Below are 27181 nucleotides of genomic sequence, written 5' to 3' on the forward strand. Positions count from 1 at the left end.
CTGTCAATCAGAGCTCGCGTGCGGGCACCGCCCCCCTTCCCGTCGTGCCTGCGCGCGGCGGGCGCTGAAATTCAAATCCCGGTAGCGGTTAGGGTGGAGGTTTGGTTGTTCGTTGGTGGGCGATTCTGGTGAGCGGATACTGGTGGTACCGGCGCAGCGATGGATCCGTTCACCGAGGTGAGGGCACGGCTTGGCCCGTCCAGTCCCCTCTGGGGAGGGAGCGCAGCCAGGGAGGCTTCGAGTTGTCGTTGTTGGGGTCCGCGGGGACCCAGGGAAGGGTTGGGGTCCGAAGGGAAGGGAGCTGATCCTTGCGCCGCGCTCTCGGGACGGGATAGTTGCTCTTGGCGGAGTCCTGTCAGCCACCTTCGTCCCCCCTTGTGGGGGGATTTGCGGGCTTGCAGTGACCCTCTTTCTCTGCAGAGGGGAGACCCTCGCAGCCCCTCCCCGCCTTGCTCCTGCCGGTGCCTCCGCTCCTGAAGCCGCCCGCGCTGTGTCAGATCCTGCCGGGAGAGGACGGAGCATGGAGGATTGGCGCAAGGGTTTGCGGAGGAAAGGCCCTTTTCCAAGCCGAGCGTTTGCCTTTCATGCGCGTCTGCCAGATAAGATTTCCAGCGAGGACGGAAAGAATCCCAGGAGCAGATGGGAGCGCTGTTGACATTCTGTGCCTGACATACTTAAAGGTCGCATCATAAGTCTGTCCAAAGTGGAGAACATCTGATAAAGAAAGTGACCTATTTGGCACTATTGCCATCTGCGATTGGTCACTTTCTTTGGCAGGCACAGTTCCTCTTTTATATATACATATAAAAAAAAAAAACAAGTCCGTCAGTTGTTAGGGTGAATTAGCTGTGTGTGTGCTTAAGTTTTACAGAGGCAAAATTATAGTAAAATGAGCAATTGACAACCTTGAATCCATATGGAGGTTTCTTAAAGATACTATGCTATACTCTGATTTCATGTCAGAGGTGTAGTTTTAAAGATGTCTTGTGACTGCTTTGAGAAATGTCATAGTAAAAAGGGCCTTCAATCCACAGCCTATGTAAATAAAACCTGAACTACTTGGAAAAAAAAAAAACCTCAAAGCAGATACACTGATTAAATACTCTTCTCTCTTTGTGAACAATCTGTTTATCAAACTGACATTCTTTAGATAATTTGCGTGCCCGAAGAAGGTGACTGCATAGGTCTGATTTTTAAAAATTGAACATAAGGTGTTGATCTGAACAGATTTAGTGATTATGTTATGCCAAGGCAGTTCTACCCTATCCCCATGTAAAGTCTTGCTAAGTGGAAACATCTAAAACCTCCTTCCTTAATTGGTAGGGAGTGACATGATCCAGCTCGTCTTAAATAAACTTCAAGTCCTGACTATGAATGAAGTTTAAAATAGTTTTGCATGCTGGGAGATATTCCAACCTGTACACGCCCTTCTTGTACATAGCTGACTTTGAAATGCTTTGAAAATGACCAACTGCGAGGCCACTCCCCAGAGTAAACTTCATTCATAGCCAGTATTGCAGAATGCATAAAAAGTCACCTTATCAAGAATATTTCTGCTGTGGAGGACATTCCACTGTTGTGTCAAGTTCTGACCAATATTAATGTCCTAGTATTGAAGTTTAGTAACTTCCCAAAGTTCTGTGAAAAGAAAGCGTTTTACTACCTCTTTTTAAGTATTTATGTTCTGTGGTTGGCGTTGCTATTTTTTTTCTTTTAATACAATTTTCCTTTAGTTTAACTGTTTTCCAATAATTTTTGTCTACACATTACTATACTCTGTTACTTGCAGGGACCTGGTGAGGCACTGTAAGTGTTGATTATGTAAAATGTAATAATTCAAGCCTCAATTGGACGAAGCATACTGTTACTTCAGCGTCTCCGGATCACTTTGCAGTAGCAAATTTTGTCTGTGTCTCAATGAATTTAAGCTCAAATAAATCTTGGTGTAAGAGTCAGTGGAATGCTTTTAAATCAGTTCTGAAATCATGTTTCTTTTGGTTAATCTTGCGAAAAAAATCTGAACCTTCTGAATGTCAACCAAATTATTAATACAGATCACACTGAGCATATGGTACAGTGAGTACGTTCTCAGGATCACAGTGAACATTTGTGACTCCGTTCATAGCTGATTTTATAACTCAACTTTCTTGTGCAAAAGGCTTTATAGTTCTTACTACAGGATGTTAGAAATTGTCTAGGTTATTTTGTACTTTGAAGTAGTTTTTACCATTCATAGAGGCAAGGATGGTTGCTTAGCATAGAGGATGAGCAAAGAAAAATAAGCAATGCAGTTTGGGGAAAATTTGCAAATAGGAGGTTTGAAGTTGATTATTCCGTTATTTGCTCACTTTATTTTGCTAGCAAAGTAGGGTAGTTAGAACAAATTCTTGTAATCATATATGGGCCTAGGTATCTTTTCTAATATATACTTTAAAACATACTTTTGAAAACAAACTTTTGAAAAACTGAAAAACTGAAGTTTCCTATTAACATTTGAAGTGGGAAGGTTTTTTTCTGGTTTTTAGAAAGTGCTTTTGTAACACAGTAATCCTCTGACTTTGACTTCATAGTCCTCAGATTCCTTGATGTAATAAAATAGGTAATGGTCTCAGGCACATTGTGTGATTATTAGGATTGTTCTGTGCAGGGTCAGGAGTTGGACTTCTAGTGGGTTCCTTCCAACTCAGTCTATTTTAGGATTTTAGACTTCTATGATACTCTGAAACTTTGTCATCAGAACACTTGGACAATGTACTTGTAGAAAATATTCTGTTGATGGACTTGGAAAGTAAGCCTCACGTTGTAGAGTGTGGCTTACTCATCGTGTGTAATAGCACCGTTGGAATTATGGCAGTTGAATGGAAAATTTGAGATGCAAGAAGCCAATAGGAGCTGGAGCTGAACAACAGAGGTATGCATTCTTGGGAAGTGACATCTCACATGTAACAACTGAAACTCTGTTTTGCTCAACTAACAAAACAGAAAGGAATGTACTGCTATTTGAATAGAACTGTAGGAATACTGTTGTAAGACATATATTCAAGTTCTTGCAAGAAGAACCGTTAATTTAAATCTCCTAGGATTTTTTTTAACGGATTTTTTTATATGCATTTTGTAGCTCTGCATTTTGGAAATAAGGAAAGTTGACTTATGGACACAACTAGCATGTAACCTGTATTGAAGGCATTCATGTCATTTCATGCATTTTGTTTTGGGGATTTTTTTTTTTCCAAATTCTTCCTCTTTTGTGAAAGTTAGCAAAGCTGAGATTTGTTTTCTCAAAAACCTGTTGAGATTACATTCTCTTTGTCCTGTGTTGCCCACAATGGAACATTATTTAAGACTTCAGCCTTAGACAGTTAAAAATGTGAAATGTGTATTTAATTGCTGTGCAACAGGACACATAATGGCTGGTACAGTTCTGACAATAATTTATGTGCCACCAAACAAGTGCAGTTTATATGCTTCCCTTTAAAGGCCATTAGTTCAATTGCACAATTTCTTGTCTCAACCTTAAAATCTAGACTGATAGCAACCTTAAAATCTAGACTGATAGCAACCTTAAAATCTAGACTGATAGAGTTATTAAGTATCCTTTCGATGTGATCAAACTGAGTGATAATGACTTACAAATGCTATATTCAAAACAAACAAACCACAACCTATTTTAAACTTGAGTTTAAGTAAGGAATCACTTTGAACATTTACTAAAACAGCTATTTTATATGGAACATAATCAGGGTATTCAAAATTCCAGTGGGTAGGGAATGAAAAAGAATGTTATGTAGCATAACTGGTATCTCTTTATATGTGTTTCTGTATGGACATATATTAATAAACAGGCTGTTTACCATAATACAGCTAGGTATAATATCATACTATTCTTAAATTTTAAGTTTGAGGCAAAGAAATTCACCTTTTGGTTTAGAAGATGTAACAGCAATTTTTTAAAAATATTGATAGCCATGCTTTTATTTGTTGAACTCTTTTACAAACTCTTGACAATCGCTTCAATGTTATTTATTTTGTTAGAGGGTTAGTGCCAGTCAGGTGACTTCACCAGATGCTTTAGCAATGTGCCAGAAAACTCTGCTAGCAAGACTTGACAGATCAAGACTGTCATGTGGTGATTCAGGATTAAAAAAAATTACTTTCCAATGTTTCTGATGACTTTGGAGTATATAGAAGCTGCTCTTTAATTTTGCCATTATTTGTGTCTCTTTAGTCTGATTTTCTTTCAGAGCCAGGCTAGTTGGAGACAATAGTTGATTTAATGACTGAAATTTGAAACCTACTGGCTATCTGTGCTAAATAGAATTCCAACATATTTTACTCTGAGGTGTTACCAGTTAACACACTGCAATGTCTGGTAACACATGACTTATTGACCACTCAGAAACTCCTCGAAAGAACCCGTGCCAGGCGAGAGAACCTACAGAGGAAAATGGCAGAGCGGCCCAAGATGGGGACAAGACCCACAATGCAGACCAAGAGGGCCAGAGAACCTTTGGCAGAAACCGGTAACCAGGCACCTCTTCCAGGTGATGAAGGTATTTTGCAGCATGTTTAATAAAGATTGCTTTGATACCAGTCTCATCTTTTTTCCAAAGGGAAAGTGAAAACACTGAGTTTATCTTAACTGCATTGACCACTGTTTAGTTTATCTGGCCACTAGGACTAGCTCGTGTTTAGCTAGACTTGAGAGCAGGTGTGCCAAGTTATTAGTAAGCTGTTTAGAAATAATTGCGTAATGCCAAAGAGAGTATCTTGTACTTGGTAGATTTGGGAAGGGCACTTTTTTGGGAAGCATATCAGGATATTCATAAATCATAACTTTATTTGCACTACAATTTTGTGTTGTCAGAAAATATTTTAGAATGTTTGAATACTAATTTGCTTGAATACTCTGACTTATCCAGTAAAACCAGATACAAAGCCATCACCATCAAAAAGGCTCTGCCCTAATGATATAGAGACTCAAACTTCTAATTCAGAGAAAGTACAGCCAGTTCCTCCAAGTTCCACAAGCCATTATTCTCCTCAGATGACTTCAGAATCACACAAAACTGCTTCTAACAGAGCTTCATTGGTTCAGCCTCTTGAGAAAGTAAAACTAAACACCAAGTCAGAAATTCCTGCTGCCCTTTCAGTCAAAACATGTACACAGAAGTTGGCGGAACAGCTGCGCTGCTGGGATAGTGAGGGTATGTTTCGCTTGCTAAGCACCATTGATGTCTGTGTTTGCATTGATGATTATGTTGACTAGAAGATAATTTTGTGTGTGGGAAGGCTAATGTTTTCTTAAAGAATTCTAAGGCAATACTGGGGCAGACCTAAAATATTGAATCTGTTGTCAACAGCTTAATTGTAAACTTTTTTTTCTCTACTAGTCTGATGCCTTGCTCCTCACAGCACTGACATAAAATTAGTAAACTGCTTGATTAAAAATGTTTAATTTTCTTAGTCTCAATGCCTCTAGGGCTGGTAGTTTGATTTTTGTTGATGGCAGGAATATCTAATTTTTGATAAAAATAATATCTAGAATAATGCAAAAGATGCAACAATATCTCAGTATGTTTTATTAGCAAAACAAATGTTTTTTTTTTCCAGGTCCTTCTGAATATGTTCCTCTGTCTCCTCTCCAGTCAAAAGATCTGTCTGTTTCTCCACCTAAGCAGACATCCAATGCCCTGGCAAGTGAAACCCCTATTGGGAGAAGAGGCCGTTTAGCTAACCTTGCTGCTACAATTGGTTCCTGGGAAGATGACCTAAGTCATCCATCTGCAAAGCAAAACAATGCACAAGAACAGCCTGGCACTACTTGTTTATCCAAATTGTCCACTACAAGTGGAGCATCTGCTAGAATCAATAGTAGCAGTGTAAAGCAGGAAGCTGCATCCTGTTCTCAAAGGCTTGTTGAGGCTTCTATTAATAAACCAGCAAACTCAAAGAGAGCGGTGAGTGTCTGATTTAGTTGCTGATTAAAAACTTATTTAAGTATTGTATTGGGCAGACAAATGTTAGCACATAACTGTTTAATCTGAATTTATAGATTTAGTTTGAGCAGTCCTAGTCTATTTACAACTTATACTTATTGCAATCCCACATGCCCTTTTTTTAATAGCAGGTCTGAAACAGCTTAGAATTCCTTTTATTGAGACTTAAAGATGAGAGTACTTATGTGTTTTGTTGATATCAATGTGCTTGATAGCTGCTCTTGACCATCAGAAGGGGGACTTGTTACAGAGATACTGGGTTTCACTCTGTAACTTCATGTAGTTGATTGACTGAAATTGTAAATATTATTGCTGTATGAAGACTCAATCAGAATGATGAAATAAGTAGTACTAGACATTTACTATTCAATTTATGCAGTTTCTGCAATGATAATATTTGCCATGTGTGTTCTTGTCTAGGGAAATGTGGGATAATACCTGAAATAGGCAAGACCACCTGGAATCAAATGCTGAAACCATTTGAAATACTGGATTTAAAAAAAAAGTCTATTTAAAGCTTAACACTTGTTCTTGACTTTTTTTGGTTGAAGGAATAGGTGTATTAGGTGATAGTATGCTATGCAGAGTGCTTTCATTCTTTTTCTGCTTGAGAGAATATGTCTCCTTTTTTTTTCTTTTTCCCTTGTTAAGGATCCAAACAGTATTTTAATACAATCTTCAAGAGCTACTGATCCCTGTTCTAAACAATCTGAAGTACAACAACGGCCAACAGAGTATCCCTGCAGCCCTCAGAAAACTGAAGGGCATACACAAACGGCGAAGTCAGCTTTGCCTCAACCACTTCAGTCCAAAGCAGAGCCAGTCAAAGGAACACATGTGCAACTTGAACCTAAGGGTAAACCCACAACACCAGGTAGTCTATTTTTCAGCTTCAGTAAATATTCATTCAAATTAGGCCTATGTGTGCTGTGTTGAAAACTACATATTTGTTAAGAATTTAAGGTACCATACCAGATAATACCTATTTTCAACTGTAGCTTGAGTAAAATGCTGATGAGAGCTGTGATAATTATTGTAACTTGTATAATTTATTTAAAATTCTGTATTTTGCAGGGGATATAGATTTCTAGATTTTTGATCAAAACTGGAGGATTTTCTTCCAGTTTTCCCTGTGTATTTTTATAAAAATGCCTAAAAAAAGGTGGATCGGGTTCTGTAGGAAAACTTTTTCAGAAAATTATATGGTTTTAGTAACTTTTAAGAGCAAAAGCACCCTAACATTAATTGAGATTGCTCAAAGTTTATTTCAGATTGTTGGATACTATATGTATCCATTTGATATACTGTTAAGAGCCTGCATATTTAGAAGAAATCAAAGCTTGCCACATAGATACTCTAACTTTGCAATGTCTTTATTTTCAGTGATAGCACTGATGTCAAAACATGTGAACATCCTCAGTTTTAAATTCAGCTGCTTATTATGTCAGGAACCAGGACTAACAGCTTGAACTCTTAAAAGTGATGGCCAGAAAAGCAAGTTTTAGATATGCTGACAGTAAGATAAGCTCAATCAAGCAGAGTGGATGCCAAACAACATATTCTCTTTGTGTAACAGAATGCTTATTTCTGTTAAAGATATAAGTGAGGCTGGTTTTAGAGGATTTTGGAAAAGGCAAACCAGTTTAAATAACTGGTGTTTTACATATGGGCTGTAGTAAGAGAGAGACATCTACTTGCTTTGATTTACTGTTTTATTAACATCACTGTTATGATTCGCTTTTTGGGTTCAGTTTGTATAATGAAATAAGAGCTGTAAAGGAGACAGCTTAATTGCTTCACTGGGAACCTTCATCAGGATATGAAAGTGCAGTGATTTATTTACTTTCGAGGGTTTTTTTTCCAAGGCAAAATAATTGTTCTTGTAGGGGAATCAGGAATTAAGCCCTTCCTGGAACGCTTTGGGGAGCACTGTCAAGAGCGTAGTGCAGACAGACCTGCTACGAATACTTCAGGGTGCAGAACACTCATTGTTACCCGAAATACAAGGACAGTCCAGGAGAGGCTTCTCAATGAAAATTCCTCTACTGCCAGTTTAGCACTTCAGCTTAAACAGGTACGACTTATTACATTCATAGCTAGCTTGTGAGCTTGGGGAAGATTATTACTGTTTTGCCGCTACCTGAGGAATCTGAAGTGTTGTGACATCTTAAAGCTGTCATCTTTTCTCCCATTTCCCTTCATTTGTTTAGGAACGTGAAAGAGAGCTTGCATGCCTTCGTGGCCGATTTGATAGGGGCAATCTGGGGAGTGTGGAGAAAACTGACAGTTCAAAGAAGAAGCTTCCAGAAGCTAAAATGGTAATGTGTGATCAATCAAAATATGATACTTTGAATTGCTTTAACGTTTGCTGAATACAGAGTTAGATGTGGAAATGTATAAAAAAGATAAAAACCTGTGCTTTGGGAGTGCCTGGTCTGCACAAGACCACTTGTGGAATGATTTGTATGATTATTAACCAAGTATCAGTTTTTTTACCTCTTGTAGAACCAACTAAGACAAGGGATGCTGCTTTGAGCCAATTGATTTATTTAGTTTTTGATGATGTTAAGTGTGGGGGGTTTTATGTTCTCTAACTGCAAAAGCAAAATAGCTCCTCACGCAAACATTTACTCTTTACTACTTCAGCTATGTATCTTAGATAAGTAAATAGGGATTTACTATATAGTAAATATAGGCAACTTCTTTTTCCTAGCAAATGTTAAAATGTGTTTCTTTCTGGTAGTTTTTTTAGTCACTTTGAACATTACCTCTTGAATGCATTCTATTTTTGTTCTTGCCAGGAAAGCCAATCTCAGGCTAGTCCAAAACATCCTCCTGGTTCAGATGTATCTGCTCTTGAATTATCAGAAGACACATCAGCAGGTGACAGGCCAGTAAAGTCTTCCAGAGTGGAGTCTTCAGGTGAGAATTGTCACAGTTTGCCTGTCACTAGTGCTGGGCAGGAGCACTGCACTTGATATTCATGAGCAATGAAAGAGGCCAGTAACACTGATGTGTGGAACTGGACCTCTGCTTTGGTTACTGATTATCTTATCTAAATCTTCTTGTATTATAGTAGTACTCTGTACTCCTATACCACTTGGAAGGATGGCAAGGCAAGACTGTATTTTTGTTTTTCAATGAGTATACCTAAGTTTCAAACTTTAATGGAGGTTAAGTGCAGGGAAGTGAATGAGAATTGTCAATTACATATTTAGTCTATTCTGTACTTGAGTATCCAGATTTCCACTAGAATCTAATGGGAGGGAACTCCTCCCTTGTCAGTATCCTTTTTTGATATTTATTCTTATGGTAGGACACATGAAAAATATTGTGATGTGCTCCTGACGTCCTTTCTGGTGCTTACTGAGCAGAAGAATCTTTGTGGAAAAAGTCTGAACTTGCTTAACACTCTTGGTATCCTGTTTACTTGTAAGATCAAATGACCTTCTAGAAAAATTTGGTTTGCATGCAGTGGTTTCTGTGTAGTGAATTTTTTTTGTTTGTCTTTAAAATTTTCCCTTTTTTCTCTATAGTGTCAGGACTTCACTATGGTTTCAGCATTGTTCTTGTGATGTCAGTTTTCTGATTATAAGATGGAAATTTAGATGTACAGGTTGTAGAGGGTATTCTAATGTTTTTTCCTGACGTGTGGCTAACTGGAATATTTAATCTAGTGGTCTTTTTGTTAATAAAACTTCTAAAATTCAATAGCTAAAATAAAGACTAGACATAATACTTCTTTTCTTTATAAACCCCTTAGGTATTTCTAAATGTGAAGAGACTGATAAACCCAGTCCTCTGAAGATTGCTGAGTCAAAGAGCCCTGTAAAAGCAATGTCTGTCTCAAAACTAGAAGAAATTGATGAGAAACCAAAAGGTTTGTATTGAGTAGATTATATTAATAATTTAGCTCTCTATGGCCATTTGTCTAGGACAGTGTAGAATTCACCATCCATTTGCTGACCCCCATGTGCTTTGTAATGAGGTTTATATAAAACAAATTAGGAAACTTCTTTTATCATATCTAAGCCTTCTCTCTTGACACTGAAGTCTTCAAGGAACATTGAAAAGCTGACATTAAAAGTTCATTGGGAAAGGACAGAAATGACTGCTCTACTGTTGGACTTGCAGTTAAGATGTATTTGAACTAAAAGGGTGAAATTTGTCTAAAATGTGTCTTTTCATTTCCTTTCTGCATTAATTATGCAGTTTATGTAAAAACACTATATATTAAAATAGCTGTGGAAGTGTACTTTTTAGGTTCTATATGCCCGACTGTAAGAAGTGCTTTTTAATCAAGCTTGCTTGTAAAGCAAAATGAATTTGCTTCTAGCTTTGTTTTATGAGATTCTTGATGCTACTAATGTATTTAAAAATGTCACCCTTCAGGTGAAGTATATGAAGGCAAAACACATGTGGATGATGAGATGAATAGCTCAAAAGTGATAAATGAGATTTTTGAAATTCTTCAAGAGGATGGTCCAGACATAGAAAAGCTGAAGAAAGAAATGAGCATGAGCCTGGAAGATGAAAGTGATGAGAATGAGCAGGAAGAGTCACTGAACATTTCATCAATGTCTCTGTTAACCCCTCTTGTGGAATCTATTATTTCAGAGGTGAGAATTCAGGGAAGGTGGGGAAGGGCTTGTTTATTACAGAGATGTCTGATTGGCTTGTGAGCTGTGGTATTTTGTAGTATGAGGATATCTGGGCAAATAAAGAAGTTACAAGTGGTATTTTGCTGATGAAGCATAACGAGGCAAAGTTATTTTTCTCTGTAAATAGTATAGCACATGAGTGCTATGACTGCTGATGCAAAATCTGAAGAGCTGAAATTATGTAACTGTACTGATTTGGAAACTAAAGGTGGCATCTCACTGATAATTTGTTAGTGTCCTTAAATACATAAACTTGCTCTATGCCCATATTTGTACAATATCATCTGTTCAAATAGTATTAAGCAAATTTACTGCTTATATGTAAAACAAGTAAAGGAGAGAGAAAACAGATTATTATGTGAACAGATATCTGTAATATAATGTGTTCTTTTCCTCAGGCCTTTGGTTCTCCTTCTAAGTCAACAGGGGAAGGTAGCAGTATCAGTGATGTAAGTCTGACGTCTGAGAAGTTCCAAAGGACTAGAGTTCCCAGGGGAGAATCTGGAGACAGTACTGGCTCTATGTCAGAAGATTACAACCTTCCTTACAGGTAATAAATGCAACCCCCACCCCTGATTCTCTAAGTGTACAAGTTAAAACACTGGCTTTTTTAACTCTTTTAAAGATGCATACTGCTCAAACTCAAAATTAAGCTACAAATTAATCTGTTTTGCAAGATCTCAGCCTTTATTGTAGTATTGTAGATTGTGTAGTCTTTTCTGTTGCTTAAATTTAAAATCAGCTGATGGAAAGCTTTCTTTAAAGCCCTTTAAGCAAGTTGGAAAACTTCAATATATAATACGTATCTATGTATCTATTAAAAAGGCTTGGCACACCTGTGAAACACTTTGTGGTGTTTCCTTTTTTAAGTGTTGATGTATACAGATCCCAAAGATTTAAGGAAACTTATAGTCCTTCAATAAAACAAGTAATTGTTCGCAAAGAAGATGTTGCTTCGAAACTAGAAATGAGAAGAAATGGCCCATCTGATCAAGTCAATATCAAAAAGAAAATGCAGGTACCTAATATACTTCTTAAAATCCTCTTTCTAATCTACTATTTCCAATTTAATTGCCCTTGTGAATGTCCAGGACACTAACATACTGCTTAGAACTGCAAAATTAGGTTGTTTAGCATAAATACCTAATGGTAGGGAATGATGATGCAATTTTGAACTGATGATGCTTCTCTTAAAAGGATGTATTATAGATTAAGTCTGGAGAGAACGAGCCATTATTTTGAAAAGAAGACAATCTGCATCTTAGCACTGCCTTTGAATTAGGCAGAATTTGTAACTACCTACTTTCAGTAGGTAATCTGATCTTTACTAGTGCTTTGTTTATCCATATTGCTGGATTTCTGGTTAGTGCTGCTTCCCCCGGTGAAGGGAAGAGTAGGTGGGATATGGAACATACAATATGGGAGTCTTTCACTCCCCACCATACCTCTGACATCAAAAAAAAGTTGTGCTGCAATGTTATTTTGTCGAGGTAATGGTAAACTGCAAGGCTTTTGTACTTTTCTCTAAAGGATCTGATTTTTCTTCTTTCATTGCCCCCCCCAAAATGCTCATCTTGAGACATTTCCTTGTTTGAACACAACACTGAATATCTCTTCTTGGTAGTAATTTTTACTGTTGGTTTACTCTAGGAACTGAACAATAAGATCAACATGCAACAGACAGTGATTTATCAAGCCAGTCAAGCTCTGAATTGCTGTTTTGATGAGGAACATGGAAAAGGGTCACAAGAAGAAGCAGAAGCAGAGAGACTTCTTCTCTTTGCAAGTTGGTTTTTATACTCAAATTCAAGTCTTTGTAATGAACATTTTGACAGGGTTCATAATTTCTTCCCTACTCATTTATTGTGTTACATTGTGGCCATTTATTAATAGTTTTTCACTTGGGAATAAAACAGGATAGTATCTGTCAGCTTTTTCTAGGCAAGAGGACATTTTTAGTATCTGTTTTGACCTTTATATTCCTACTACACTGTAAAATGATAAAAATTTAAGCTGCATTTTACATATTTATGGCAGAAAAAAATGTTCAGTACTTTTTCTTCTATAGAACTAAATTAATTTCTTCATGCAGCTGAGAAGAGAACTGCTTTATTGGAAGAATTGAATAAACTGAAGAACGAAAGACCACATTATAAAAAAAATAAAACTACTACATCCACTGAATTTGTTCCCTCCAGGGGATCTGTTTCCATTTCAGAAATGTGTCTACCTCTAAAAGCAGATTTTGTATGTGCTGCAGTTCAAAAGCCAGGTAAAACTAGCAAATAAAAGCTTTCTTTTTCTCCTCCTTCCTCATTCTCCCTACATATATTTCTGGTTCATTCTTCTTGTTGGTTTTTTTTTTTTTTTATTTTTTTTTTTGTTTGTTTGGTTGGTTGGTTGGTTGGTTGGTTTTTTTGGGTTGGTTTTTTTTTTTTTTTTGTCCTTTCCGATGTTCTCAGAAATCTAGAGGTAATGAAAATTTAGCTATTGCAGTGAGTTCATCTGCTTCCAACTAATTTTTCAATGTTTCAGCGAAAGCTGATGTGTAGTTAGGCTGGCACACCTAAGGAGTATAAAGAGCTAGGATTATCTGCTGATCTGTCTAAAAGTTCTTCCTCTCCCCTTTCATACACTGGTTAATGTAGGTCTGGCCTGAGATGCCCCAGGCAGTAAAGCAGTAGCTGTGAATCCTCTGGAGACAATTTTACTAGTAGATACATCATAAAGAAAATAAAATTGTTTCAAGATTAAGTTTATAATCAAGTCTCAACTGTAACTAAATGTTTTAAGTAGGGTGAAACAGAGATGTGCTTAATAGCAATGCAGTATTTGGGAATTTTTTTTAAGATACTTTGAGTCCTCTGGCTAACCAAACTGTCTGATGTGTACTTACAGAAGCAGGAAATTACTACTATGTAATAATACTGAGATCTGGAGCAGAAAACATGGTTGCAACTCCATTAGCAAGTACTGCCAGTTCTCTCAATGGAGATGCTCTTACTTTTACTACGACGTTTACTATGTAAGTGTAAAGAAACTCTTTATTGAACCAGTTTTAACTCTGATGGTGGAACATGCATAAAAACATTTAAAGTCTTAGTTATAGGAATTTCATATCTGCAACAAAGTATGGAGAGATTTTGTAGTATAGCTATTTCCTCCTTCAAAAAATAGCTGGAAGGCACTTCTCTCAGAAGAGCAACCTAGACTTACTCAACCATCCATCAGCTATTTTATCTCTTGCATTTTCTGCCTTTTGTCCTCTCCTAGAACACCTGCAATGACAGATGGATTGCTGTGCCTGAGATGTGTTTTTCTCTTTTTCAGCAACTAACATTTTATATAGCTATTTGGTTTTGGTATCTGGAAAAATAGTGCTCTTACAACTATAACTTTGACTCTCACATGTCAGCTAAAAAAGTATAAAGACTTCAAATGACTGTTAGTAAGTAGTTAGCACAGTCTTCAAAATAAATAAATTCTGTTTTTAAAGTTCTGGAATCTTCACTTAAAGCTACTTACTCAAAAAATCCAGTCTGTAATGGAGAGGGTGCAATCTGAGAAATAGTAGATGCATGTCATCTGCTCCTTGTCCTCCCCTCCCATTCTTGGAGTTCTGGAAAGTATTTTAAAATAATTATATACTAAAATCTTCTTGCTCCTTGGACTGTTATAAGGAGCAAAAGGAGGGAAGAAGTAAAGAGTGACTTAAAACCCAACAAAACCAACCAAAACAAGCAAAAGCCCCTCAAAACCCTGCCACAAACCAAAACAAAAGCCTTTTTACTTCAGTTTGTTTAACTTGTTTTTTCTTCTTCCCATTTAGGCATGATGTGTCAAATGACTTTGAAATAAATATAGAAGTTTACAGTTGGGTATGTATCAGTTGCTGTTAAGAGGAGCTGTAAGGAAGAATGATGTGGTGTGCTTTCTTAATACCTTCTTGCCTTACAGGTGCAGAGAAAAGAAGTTACAAGCACTGATAAAAGGAAAAAAATAAATAAATCTAAGGTAAATGAAACCTGAAAATCAGTATGTAATATTTTAACATAAGGTGCACTAGGAGAACTGACTGATAGACAATCTGTTGCTTGCTTTTACTTCCTTCTTGGAACATCTGCCATGACAGATGGATTATGGAGACCTACAGCAATTAGTAGATTGGACCTGCAGCACTTGATTGAGTCTGAAATATATTAGTGGGGAAGAAGTCTTACTAGTTCTGCAAAATGCTATGCTTTGCAGACCTTTACTTATTAGGTCTGGGGCCTGTGATAGTGATTTACTGCCCTTTTTCTCCCCTTCAGTGAAACTATGCCAGTCAATATGCCCTACTTTGGAGTTTGCTTTGTCTTAAAGGTTTTAATGATCAACTAAAAACAACTCTTTCTCTCCAGTATTAAGTATAAGCACTAGATGCTTACTTTTTAAAATAAATATTGTTTTAATAAGAGTGTGCATATCAAATGTTTGTGCTTTATTAAGGATATGTAACACTGAACAAGCCTTTCTGGAGGTGGTTTGGTTTTTTATGTGGTAGTTTGTTAATTTTGTGTTGGTTTTGGGGGAGCGCATGTATATTTTTCTTTTCATTCTATTAGAGCACGGAGTGAATTAATGGCTGATTTCCTCCTTGACAAGATATCTGTCACTTGGTAAAAACAAGAAACTTGAGTGTCTTTCAAAACAGTTGGAATGAGTACTTAAGTCCTGTGTCTGCAAGCAGAAATAAGAAGTGTCTTTATTCTTTGATATGGCACAGTGAAAGCTTCCATCTATTCTCTAATAAAAGTTTCAAGTCCCAGACTTTGCTTCTTTCCTGTGCTGTAGTTTAAGGGAATTTTCACTTGAAACTGAATGATTTTGTGCTACTGTAGACAAGCTGCTGATATGATGTTATATAGGTTTGCCAATGGCAGCCTATATCTGCTTTTTGACAAGCTGCTTAGACTTGTCTTTCAGCCTCAATAAGAGTACATAAATATTGTTTGTGTTTAATATATAGTCTCACACTTTGAGATATTAATTTGAAAATAATTATATATAACAGCAGCATATTCAACATATCCATACTTTTATTTTAACTCTTAGCTTTAGTTAAACATATGTAACTTTGAAATTCCATTACATAGGTAATAGGGCCTGCTAAGACTGGTTTTCTCAAATATGCTAATCATTCCAAGTTAATGCATGCTTTAACTTTTCTGCAGTAATTATTTCGTTGAGATGTAGAATTTCTTCCATTGAGATATATTATGTGCAGTCAAAACCAAAGACTTATTCATAGTAATGAGTACCCATTCAAGATGTGAGATAACTAGACAGGGAAACTACTGGAATTTTTCATGCAAATGTGGTGGACAAATTCAGTAGCAAATGCATTTATCTTCTTGTCTTCTTTTGTAGGTTATTACTCCAAAGAGATTATTAACATCTATTACCTCGGTAAGTATGAATGTAATATTGTAACAAGATCTGACTATGACCCCTTCCAAGGGCCACATTCTCGCACAGATTAAGGCTGTGCCCATAACAGGTTCTTTCTGTCTTGACAATTTATAGAGCGTTTTCTGCTAAATCTTTCTGTCAACAGCTCTGTTACATGTATAATGCTGGAAATATGCAGTTACTACACATTTATTTGGACTTTCTTTTCTATTTTTTTTCTATTTGATTGGGTCTTTAAAAGTACTTCAAATCTAACTTATTTTTACCTTAGCTTTGTCTTCTGTAGAAACTGTCAGAACTTCTTTTTCATTAAGCTTTTATTTTTCTCTTCGTAGAAAAGCAACCTTCTTACTCCAGGTAAGTTAAGTCTAAACATCTTATGCCAGGATGAATAATCTACACTTGCTGTCAAAGCTACTGTATCAGTAAGTAATACTTGTAAGAGATGACAATTTGTGAGTAAGAAACACTAAATTTTCCAGCCCAAAAACTGGCCCTGTGCTTATATCCGAGTTGCCATTATGTTTAACAGAAGATATCTTTACAAAATCAAAATTAAAATCTGGTATCAGGTACCCATGGTACATTTTTTTTCCTGAAAGTAAGAATTCAAACTAAATCAATGATTTTTAAAGTAGAGAACTAGTGTCTGCTGTCAGCAAAGTAATACAGAATAATTTGAAAATATGAACAGATCCTGAAATACTGCTTGTGTGTAGTGTTTTGTTCGTATATATTTGTATATAAAAAACATGTATAAACTTGTTTATATATTTCTGACTCTTGACAGGGAAAAACAGCATCTCTAAGTGTTTTTCTAAGTGGATAAAAGTGTTATCTCATACTTTAGTTAGAGAAGTGCATACTTGAGCTAGCTTTAGCAGAAATAAGGCAGCAATAAGGAGCTCATGAACTAAATCTGGAATGTGTGTCATGCTGCTGCAGCTAGTAAAATTCCTGAGCTACAGTGTGTGTGTCTCATGATGTAAGTGCAAAGGAAAGATGTACAAATTCTGCAAGACTGCAGTGTGTCACTTGAGGTTAAGAGATTGAAAAGCCATGTTCCTACTGCAGGGCATGTGTGCTTTGTAGTGTGCCCTAGCATGTTCTCTATCCCTCTGAGACTTAAAATGCTTTGTTTTCTCCTTTGTGGATGTTTTCAAAGCTTGTTTCTGAAAGAAAAGATCTGCTGAGGAGGAATGGTGTATATAAAGATTCTCTCTGAATGCGCTGCTGGGCTGCACTGCAAAGAGCACTTCTGGAGTACTGGGCATGCATACAGTAGTGCAAATAAAGTACTTTTTATTAAGCCTTGCAGCATCCTGATTGTGTATTTTGTTATGACTTCACTTAAACTCTTCTCCACAGCCATGGCCAGTCCAGGTGGCCCAAATGCCATACGGAGTACAAATTTCATCCTTGTTGGATCCCACAAGTTATCACTGTCTTCTGTAGGAAATACCAAATTTGCACTGGACCAGGTAATGGAAATTATTGGTTACTAATACAAAGGTAATTGCATGCTACTAGAAAAGTTAGTCTGGGTTTACTTTTCAGGTAAAAGTACCATCCTAGAAATGAAACATATATGTTAGTTTATAGATACGTTATTTATATAGTTATTAAAAACTTTTGCTTAATTGTTACTTACATATGATTTCATATTAATTAAATGTAATTTTGAGATAAACAGGGAGACTTACATTACTATGCCAGATGCTCTTTCATTTCTGCAGCTTAGTGTAAGGTATGGTTATGCAAAGATAATGAAGGAATTTGATTACTGATTTGCTTTCACTGACAAAAAATTGATGTATGCAGTTGGCATCTCTATACATTGTCTTCATATTGTTGCTTCTACTCTTGCAGTTATCATTAAAGAAGGCATTAAGCATGTTTTAATGATAATGAAGTATTTGAATTTTTCTGCACTTAAAAATTGCCGTTTGAATGTATTTAGGAGTATGAGTTTTTCCCTTTCATATCACAATTAAATTTGTAGAAGCAAATTGTTTTAATTTTTTTGAGAGCTATTACTGAGTTTTATGTCATTACTTCCTTGTCTAAACATGTTTGTTGGTTTTTGCTATGAGAAGTTCAAAAAATACATTCTTACATTCCTTGTAATCTCTAACCTTGTAATACCTAGTACTTAAAACCTATTTTAATAGGTGTTTATGCCACCAGCTATCCTAAGCTAGTTTAAATTAATTAAAATGTTAATGCAGTTTATGGTAGTATTAAATCACAGCTTCAGCTACCCAAACAGCAGTATAAGAATAATTTTCTCTTTTTTTTGTCTAATCAAGTCTTATTGTGATGATAGTATTATTGCAATTACAGCTTTTGATAAGAGATGAGAAAACAAGGACTAGTTGTGTTTGTGTATGAGCCTTAAAACACAATATCCCAATAATCCCAACTTGCATTTTAGAAGTTTTACCTTTTGTAGATAGAAGTAGATCCCTTTACTGAAACAGCTGGTAAAAATTAATGGTTAAATTTCACTGTTGTTACTATGTGAATTTCAGAAGTAGCAGCTTTGGTTCTTCAGCATAAATGTTCCTCTTCACCAGAACTATACTATATAGAACAATACTATACCAGAACTATGTAGAAATCTTTGTGTATAGCTTCCTGATTGGAAACCCCTTGTTCTTGGATTTAATGGAATTAGCTTTTGCATTATATTCAGCAGTTTAGGTTTGGACTTCATTGCTTTGCATTGCATGACAGGACACTGGACTAGTGAAATATAGCAAAAGCACAGTGTTTTAAAAGAATTCCAGGGAAACTATCATTTGGTTAAGTTTTTGCAGTCACAGTCATACAGTAATCTGGTAAAAAGGGCAATTATTATTCATGACTTGTTTGGGATTTTTTGTTAAATAACTACCTCAGTAAAATTTCAGTTTTGACTTGTCCTATGGCTGTACCAAACAGCTGCTTCTTAACTTGCTTCATGCATTTCTGATATGGAACAAACTGATGCCACAATGGTTTTTTTGAGTGTCATTCCCCTCTTTTACTTATGTACTGTTAAAACTCAGGGTATAAAGGACCAAAATATACTCATGTATAACTGTGTCCTTTTTTCTTTTAGACTATAACTTTACACTAATTGTATTTAGCATGTTTCTTTTTTCCCTAGATAAATTTTGAGGGGGAGGAAAAAGAATTGTTGGGCTATATGTTCCAGGACAAGGTTGCTATGATCCTTTAGTTTATAATTTAAAATAGTTAAACTGCTTCTTGGTGCATGTTGCTCATTTCTTTCTGACCTTTTTTGCAGCTTTTTTTTTTTTTTTTTATTCTTCTGAGAAACTGCTTACAAAGATTTACTAACTAAACGCAAAATGTTAGAAGAAGCCTTTAAGACTAGCAGAATTCTACCTCTGGTCTTTCACAATAATAAGCATGCTGCTAGAACTCAGTTATTTAGGTTACTTAGGGTTTTTCCTTAACTAGCATGTTTCTCTTGCTTCCTAGATCATTAGGGGAGGGTGTTTCTTGCTTCAGAATAAATTGGTGTGTTTCTTAAAGATTTCTAGTCAGGAAATTTGAGCCAGCTTCTTGATGAACTACACAGAACTTAAAATCATCTGCTGTGCTGATAAGAGAAGCAGAGAAAAATGTCTGGCAGCCTAAATGTTGGTTGAACTCAACTTGCTGCTGAAGAAAATTAAAATCTCTCAGGACCTAAATAATCTTGCTTCTTATCCTAACCTTGTTCTGACAAGACATAGCAAGACATTTGTGTTTTTTAAGCAAAAAGTTTTGAAAATACTAAACATGTCAAAAAATGAGCTCCCTATTTGTACACAAATGGGCACTTATAATATTTTGCTTGGTGTATATGTTTTTGGCTTTAGAAATTATGTGAATTGATATCGTTAACAGAAATAATTTGTTTAACCTATGAAAATAGTTTTGTCTAGTTAATAATTTGAGTCCTGCAGAAGAAAGTGTTTTAGATGAATTTTCATATTGTCTCTAAAAATTAAGCAAGTAATTTTAGTATCTGTCATCTCCTATTTTTAATCAAAAGTATCCTAAGAAACCAGTTTTTCAAATTCTTGAGTTATCTTGAGACCCTTTACAGATAATCAACGAGAGTAAGCTGTGTTCCTATGGCAAATACCTGAATATCCACACCAGAATGCAAGATAGCTTAGCTTAGTTTTTCATCTAGCTGGATATTTGTGAAACTGCTTTCTTTCCATCACCATTAAACCTTTGAAAGAGATATATTGTTGACTGGAACTCAGTATTTTCTCGTTATGTGTACAGGAAGGTGTTTTGAGACCTTCTTTAGTAATGGTGTTGTAGGCTCTGCAAAACTGTTGTGTTTGTTATACAACCTCTTTGCTTTGCCTGTCACATAGTTCTTCACTGTTCAATTTCATAAATTGGATTCTTCTCTTCTGACGTAAAACTTAAAGGGGATAAAAAAACTCATGACCTTGAAGCAGGGAATGACCAAACGTCCTTGAGGGCCTCATTCAGAAACGGATTTTACTGTGCTTTATTAGGGTTAGATGCCATTATTCCCTGGTGTAGCATGTAGGGTTATAGTTGTCTTTGCTGATAAGTTGCATCAGTCCTGGATTTCTTTACTTTTGTTACATGGAATTGTTTTACTATTTATTGCTTCTCAAGTGGTCATGCAGACTCCTACCTAATGCTTAGAATTTTTCTGTGCTATACTATTCCTGTTGAGTACAGGAGCAAGCCATACATGCTGTGTTAGTTGAGTAGATCTAACATATAAAAATAATTTGATCACCTGTTTGTGTGTGTCTTATGTCTGGGAGGAAGCTGCAGGATGTCTGCAATTCGAAGGTGACCAATTTCTAATCACAACACCTATTTTGGTGTTCTGCAGGCACTGAGGCCCACAGATGAGCACTTTTAACTATTAAGGGTTACTCCTGTTCATCTTAGCTACTAGCAAAATTTAGTTCCATTTGATTGCCATTGATTCCATAGTACTGAAAGTGATTTTGTTACTGTGTATGCATGCCTGTACTTATGCCCTGGCAAACAGTTCTTTATTTGTATTTGAGTAGCAACATCGACCTTCCTGGATTTTCTAGTAATACAAAAGACTAAGGTTTCTGATTTTTTTGTCAACTTCTTTTCAAGATTCTTAGCAGCATTGCTTATTCAGATTAGCAATAAAATACACTGTGCAGAATACTGTGTATGTCATCATTTACTTGTTGAATTAGAAGTTTGCCTCAGTTTACTTGTCGGGGGGAAAAAAAAGGATATGATTTCATGGGAGTAGTCAAGGTAATGAGGCATTATGTATGGAGGGATTAGGGAAAGCTCAAAGGCAGACCTTTGTTGCATGCTCTTCCTCAAAACTCTTGACTATCAAATAACTGTTTAACTGACCTCTGGTATAGCAATGAAGCTACTATATTTTTCCCAGTAGCAGAAGATAGGACTAGGAACATTTTCTGTTAGAAATTACATAACAGGTGTTTTTAACACCTTGAGTGCCAGTCATGAACTGTTTTCATTACTTTTCCCCTTTCTAGATTTTCTTTTATGCAAAGATTTATCTGAGTAGGCACTACTACATCAGTATCTGCCAAAAATGCTTATGGTATCCAAGTACCATTCCTGTTTAAGCTCACTTTGATATTTTCCAAACAACTTGGTGTCAAACTGAGGCAGAAGCTTGAAAGGTGTGGACTGGTGCCTTCTGTTGTTTCTAACTATGCTTGAAGAGCCTGTCTTTATAGCTAGAGTGCATGTTTATATATATGAACAAACTAATAAATAATTCTTGGAAAGCTTTTAAATGAATTTGAAATCAAAAGCAATTATTACTGTCTTGCTTGAGTGACTGCTTCTTTCTGGCTGAAGGTCCTAAGAACAAGACAGTGCTAACATGTTGGTGCAGGTGGCTTGCTTGAACTGGTAAGACTTAGTTGAGAGGAGTCAAAATTAAATGATTGGTTTACATTTTGCAGGTTCCCTTTTTGTCTCCTTTGGAAGGTCATATATATCTGAAATTGAAATGCCAAGTGGACTCTTCGATGGAGGAGAAAGGGTTCTTGGTAAGGTATTTACTGTATTCACTTCAAACTCCTGCCTTGGAAATTACAGGTCCTATTAAATATAGTAACTTTTTAATGTCACACCTATGTTTGAAGCGTAAAACTGGCTTGATTTTTTTTTTTCCATCTCTGAATCAGACCGCAAATGTTTCTTAGTTTATCTTCTACAATTGTCTAAGTTAAGGCTACCTTTTAGAGTTTGTGTATCTCTCTCCTAAACCTCTGTTTATTTGTTATTTTGAACTTCAGTTAACCTTCTTGCTAAAATCTGTGAAGTTAGATGAGATTTTAATTTCTGTAGCAGAAAATTTTACAGGACTCTTTTTGTGTGTGTCTTATAAAAACAAATTATTGGGTTTTTCCCACTGTGTTTTCAGCCTTTCGAAATGGCAAAGAAACAATAGTATTTCTTTGAGAAACCTCTTGTGCAGTTCTCTCTAAAACTGGACCTAGAAAATGCAGCTGATACTTGAGCCTAACAGCTGGAACTCTTGAAATGTCCACAAGATGGCAGTAAATGTGCTATGAAAATGAAACATTAACATTTGCTGTTATTTTGGTGTTTCCAGAAATCATGATTTCTTTAGACTCTTTCCAAACCCTGCTGTCTCCTTTCCCTTTACTTAATTGAAGTTGGACAGATTTCATTAGATGTAAACATTTTACATGGTGTTTGCTGTCCCAAGTTTCTGTGTACTAATTTGAGAAATACTTGCTTCTGGTATGCAAAGTGTAAAACCTGAAGAATTATGTACATACTCTGAATTTGTTCGGAGTAAGGGTTTGGAAACTCCCTGCATCATTGAATATTATAATCTGAATTGTGAAGAGTGAGAATCTCACACATTAATTGAAAAAACATAAAAAGCTCTGTATGAGTTCAAGAGATATCGGGAATAGAAGTCTGATACTAAACTCTCCATTCCAATACTAAGGAAATGGGCTTGAAATCCAGCATCCAGTAAAAGAACTGCCAACGCAAACGCTTAAAAATAAATTTCTATTTTCTTTTGAACTGACTGGACTCTCTTAAGTGCGGCCTCTTGAATAGCTGCATGTTTTTTAATCCACATATTAGGATTAAAATTACTCAAATATCTAATAATAATAAATCGTTTTTTGAACATGCTTTGTGAATCATTCATACTGCATATACTATAATTAACCTTTCTTTATCTTAAAATAATGGGAGTGCTTGTCACTATCAACATGAAAATCTGGTAATTTTAAACAAGAATGATAGGTGCCTTTTATCAAAAGGCTGCAAACCTGAGAACGATAGCGTGAGCTAATTTTCTACACAATCTGGAAAATAAATAAACTGTCCAAGTAGAAGCCTCTGTCAGTATAATTTTTGTTTCCTTCTCTTTCATTTACTCCTATGAAGGGTTGCACTTAGAGAACCATTCTGGTAGAAAAATAGTCAAGTACAGACCAAGCTCAAGGTACAAAGTTACCCCATTAATTTTTTGTTTTTAAGACTATGTTTGAAGATGTCAGTGGATTTGGAGCATGGCATAGGCGCTGGTGTGTGCTGTCTGGAAATTGTATCTCCTATTGGACATACCCAGATGATGAGAAACTAAAGGTAATGCTGTTTTCTAAAGCTTAAGTCTCAAGTTCTGTGGTACCCTACACAAGCAACTGTTCATTTTTAAGGACAGTAATATTTAGACTTTAAACTGCTAAAGCATAGGATTCAAGCTCCTAAAGCTTCCTTGGGGAATGGAGGGGGCTTGTTTTCATAAAGCTGACCTAAATCAGGGCAAACTTAGAAACTGACTTTCCTGTCTGGTAGGAAAGGAGGAAAAGTGATGGAGGATCCAGATTTAATTTCCCCTTTAGTCTTAAGGCCTTCCATTGTGCTCATTAAATCACTAATTATTTAATTGAAATTGATTGGACTTGTACAGCTTAATAAGCAGACCGTATCTAGTTGCCTTAAGTTTTGGATGAAATGATGACTAACAATATGGTAAAAAATTAGTGGGCAATCCTTGTATATTGTAGAAGCATAATTGTAGTTATAGACTGTCTTATTTGAAGTCCTTGTCTTTTTGCAGCTCCTCATTGTACTAGAACTGGTGCTTCTTAAATGGTTCTCACAGAAAACTAAGTTCTTGTTGGGCTAATGAGACAAATCAAAGGTTCATCTGTCACTGAGGTGTCACTTCTTGTCTCCTTAGTGTGTTCCTGCAGTGTACTAAAATACTATCAGGTTCTTTTCAAGACTGCTTTCCGAGAGGGTTTTTCTTGCTCACTGAAATTATTTACCATTAAACACTTTCTTATTTAGTGGCAGAACATTTTCTTTCCCAAACTCTGTGGCAAACTTTGATCTTTTTGGGACTTCTTTGCCAATCCAGATGCCTGAGATTAGTTTCTTCCCTGCTAACAGAGGAGGACCATATTCTGATGGTTGACATTGCCAAAATATATCAATGTACTTTCTTTCCTTGCCAGGAGAGAGGTAAAAATCCCTACCTACTGTAAGATAAGATAGCAAAAAAAAAGAAAATTAAGTTAAACAAGAAGGTGATTCCTATTTTGCTTTTATCTGCAAGAAAAAAGCTTTGGTTTGTTTTCTGGCTTCTGTTCTGGAAAATCTAGACTTGTTTCACTATTTTCCAGAGAGAGAGTCAGCTATATGTTGGTGATCTACAGAAATACTAAACTTACTAAATGCATTCCCCTCACCCCTAGTATATCTGTTCCATTGTGCAGAGATAGATGTCATTTGGAAATATTAGCATTAGGCCATGATTACTTTAAATCATGGAGTATTTTTTTAAATAAATTTCTTACAGCTGCACATATATCACCTTTTTGTATGGAGCAGCTGACTGAGAGAAGACGTGTTCACTTAATATCATCAAAGTTGTGAAAGCATATGTTGTTCAGAATTACTCTTGTTTACAGTGTTCTTGACTGATTAACTGATTTCACTTTCAGCATCCTTTGGGCCGGATAAACTTGGCTAACTGCACTAATCATCAGATTGAACCTGCCAACAGGGAGTTCTGTGCCCGTCCCAACACTTTTGAACTAATAACTGTCCGACCTCAGAGAGAAGATGACCGTGAGACCCTTGTCAGCCAATGCAGAGACACACTCTGTGTTACAAAGTGAGTGCATAAAATCATGGAGATTGTGGGAGGGTATTTTACCTTATGTGATAGTTTTAGTAATGTAGGAGCTTTACAACTTTTGTCATAATGATGCAAAGGTCATTTAAATGCTAAGGGTCGCACTTGAACTGTTTTGTTCACTTGTAGTCCTAACTGCTTTCTAGGAGTGGAAATGCCAGATGTCTTGGTAGCAGGATTGTGGAATGTTTGACTTAATTTTTAAGCCTGCTGTTTGGACTCCTATGGTTGATAAGTTTGACATTCGTTACAATAACTAATTGGAGATGGAGAATAATCCATGGGGTTCCTTGCCTTCTAGGAACTGGCTGTCTGCTGATACTAAAGAAGAGCGTAACCTTTGGATGCAAAAGCTCAACCAAGTCCTCATTGACCTTCACATGTGGCAGCCTGATGCCTGCTACAAACCTACTAGAAAGCTTTAAACTTGGGAAGGGAACTACATAAGAAAATAATGTAAATGAAAATGTGGAAGTCTTCTGGGTCACTTATGCTTTAAGTTTGAGAGAGTATTTAACATTATACAAGACTATGTTATGCTATGTTATGTTATTTTTATTTCACTTTAAAAATTTAAAAAACTTTTTACTTCCTAGTTTTGAGTACGGTAGGCATCCGTTTCTGAAGTGCTAAATATTTATAAAACTCATTTTTTGGAAGTCTTCTCGCTAAATGCATTATCTTTTTTGAACAGCTAAATTATTGCAGGAAATCACACTTCAGGGCAGGAAGGGAGGCACTAGCTAGTGAAAGACAAACTTTCTAGATAACTCAGCTCCCTGAAAAAAACAATAGTTCAAAATACTCTTAACAAGGATGCTGCTGAAGCACAAGATTTAATGTTTAGCATTTGTTCTTTTGTAATGATCAGGCATAGAAGTAACTAGTCAATTTTATTCTACAACTTGCAGTATAGATAATTCTGCTTCTACACCATCCTTGTGGTCAGAACAAAAGACATGCACAAGATATCCATACTATTGCAATTTCTCATACAAACTAGTATGGATAAGTGTGTGGCATGTACACCATGTGATTTGCAGATGTGGAATTACATATGCCATATATTGCACTTTGATAGAAATGGAAGGTCTTGAATATTTTTGTTAGGACTATTATATAAAAGAAATCGTGCAAAAATTTAAGTTTAGGGTAGTATACACCAATATTTCCTGGGACTTGTGGTTTTTTACAAGCTAGAATTCTCCATTTGAGAACCAGGAATAGGTTAATAGGTTGTAAAAGTGCCTTTTTTTTGTTTTGTTTTGTTTGTTTGATAATAAGACTGTGCAAAGCTGCTATATACCAACTAATACTCCACTGGCTGAAAGAACGGGTCTTCCTCCCCCTCATAGACATGTCTACAAATGCTTATCAAAACAGTACTTCAGACCCATCATGAAAATGGCAACATTTCTCAGTTAAAACTTGCAGTTTTCACAGCTTTTCACTGAGCGTATTGAAATACCAGCTCATTACTTCAGTAGGAATGCAGTAGTGGAAAACTTAAAAATTGCTATTGCTGTTAGATATTCACACTCAAAACACTAAATTCTGTTACCTTATCCTTCTCTTTTTGTACTTGCTTTTAAATCTCATTTTCTTTTTTGATGTCTTTAAATATTTCAATAATATGTCTTAAGATTTATTTCATTCAATTAAAATAAAAAGTTAAACCCTTCCCGCTTTTCTCATAATGTCATCTATGCCTTTGAGGTACTAATTTGTAGGCTGAAGAAAAGCTTCACACAATGTTTAAGGAAAGATTCTATTCTGTACATGTATCCCAGAATTCCACTTGATAATGTGAAGCCTTGGATGTAGGTAGGTGAATTTTGTAGTGGGAGGCCGGATTG

At 36.1% G+C, this 27181-nt stretch overlaps 1 protein-coding gene across 3 annotated transcripts; it reads left to right on the plus strand.

Moving 5' to 3' along the window:
• Positions 1-39: 39 nt before the first annotated feature.
• Positions 40-27006, plus strand: ANLN (anillin, actin binding protein). 3 transcript variants are annotated; one of them, XM_014886881.2, is made up of 24 exons: positions 40-177; positions 4397-4550; positions 4920-5204; positions 5611-5957; positions 6648-6870; positions 7883-8070; positions 8207-8314; positions 8798-8918; positions 9760-9876; positions 10389-10615; positions 11056-11207; positions 11528-11675; positions 12308-12443; positions 12750-12929; positions 13556-13682; positions 14487-14535; positions 14615-14671; positions 16067-16105; positions 16444-16465; positions 17477-17589; positions 22093-22179; positions 23660-23767; positions 25132-25304; positions 25627-27006. In XM_014886881.2, the coding sequence occupies exons 1-24, from the start codon at positions 160-162 to the stop codon at positions 25748-25750; spliced, it is 3303 nt and encodes a 1100-aa protein (XP_014742367.1). In that variant the 5' UTR covers positions 40-159; the 3' UTR covers positions 25751-27006. The 3 variants fall into 3 exon arrangements, with proteins under 3 accessions (XP_014742367.1, XP_014742368.1, XP_088022284.1); XM_014886882.2 differs by having other exon boundaries at positions 4397-4541; XM_088166158.1 differs by lacking the exon at positions 4920-5204 and having other exon boundaries at positions 41-177.
• The last annotated feature ends 175 nt before the right edge of the window (positions 27007-27181 follow it).

This window comes from Sturnus vulgaris, chromosome 1 (assembly GCF_052056855.1).
Source record: "Sturnus vulgaris isolate bStuVul1 chromosome 1, bStuVul1.hap1, whole genome shotgun sequence".
NCBI classification, from domain to species: domain Eukaryota; kingdom Metazoa; phylum Chordata; class Aves; order Passeriformes; family Sturnidae; genus Sturnus; species Sturnus vulgaris.

Bases quoted from the DNA above. Each gene is read 5' to 3' on its own strand.
- ANLN (XM_014886881.2), top strand. The intron at 8,071-8,206 runs GTACGACTTATT...TCATTTGTTTAG, and splicing joins TAGCACTTCAGCTTAAACAG to GAACGTGAAAGAGAGCTTGC. The intron at 10,616-11,055 runs GTGAGAATTCAG...TCTTTTCCTCAG, and splicing joins TGGAATCTATTATTTCAGAG to GCCTTTGGTTCTCCTTCTAA.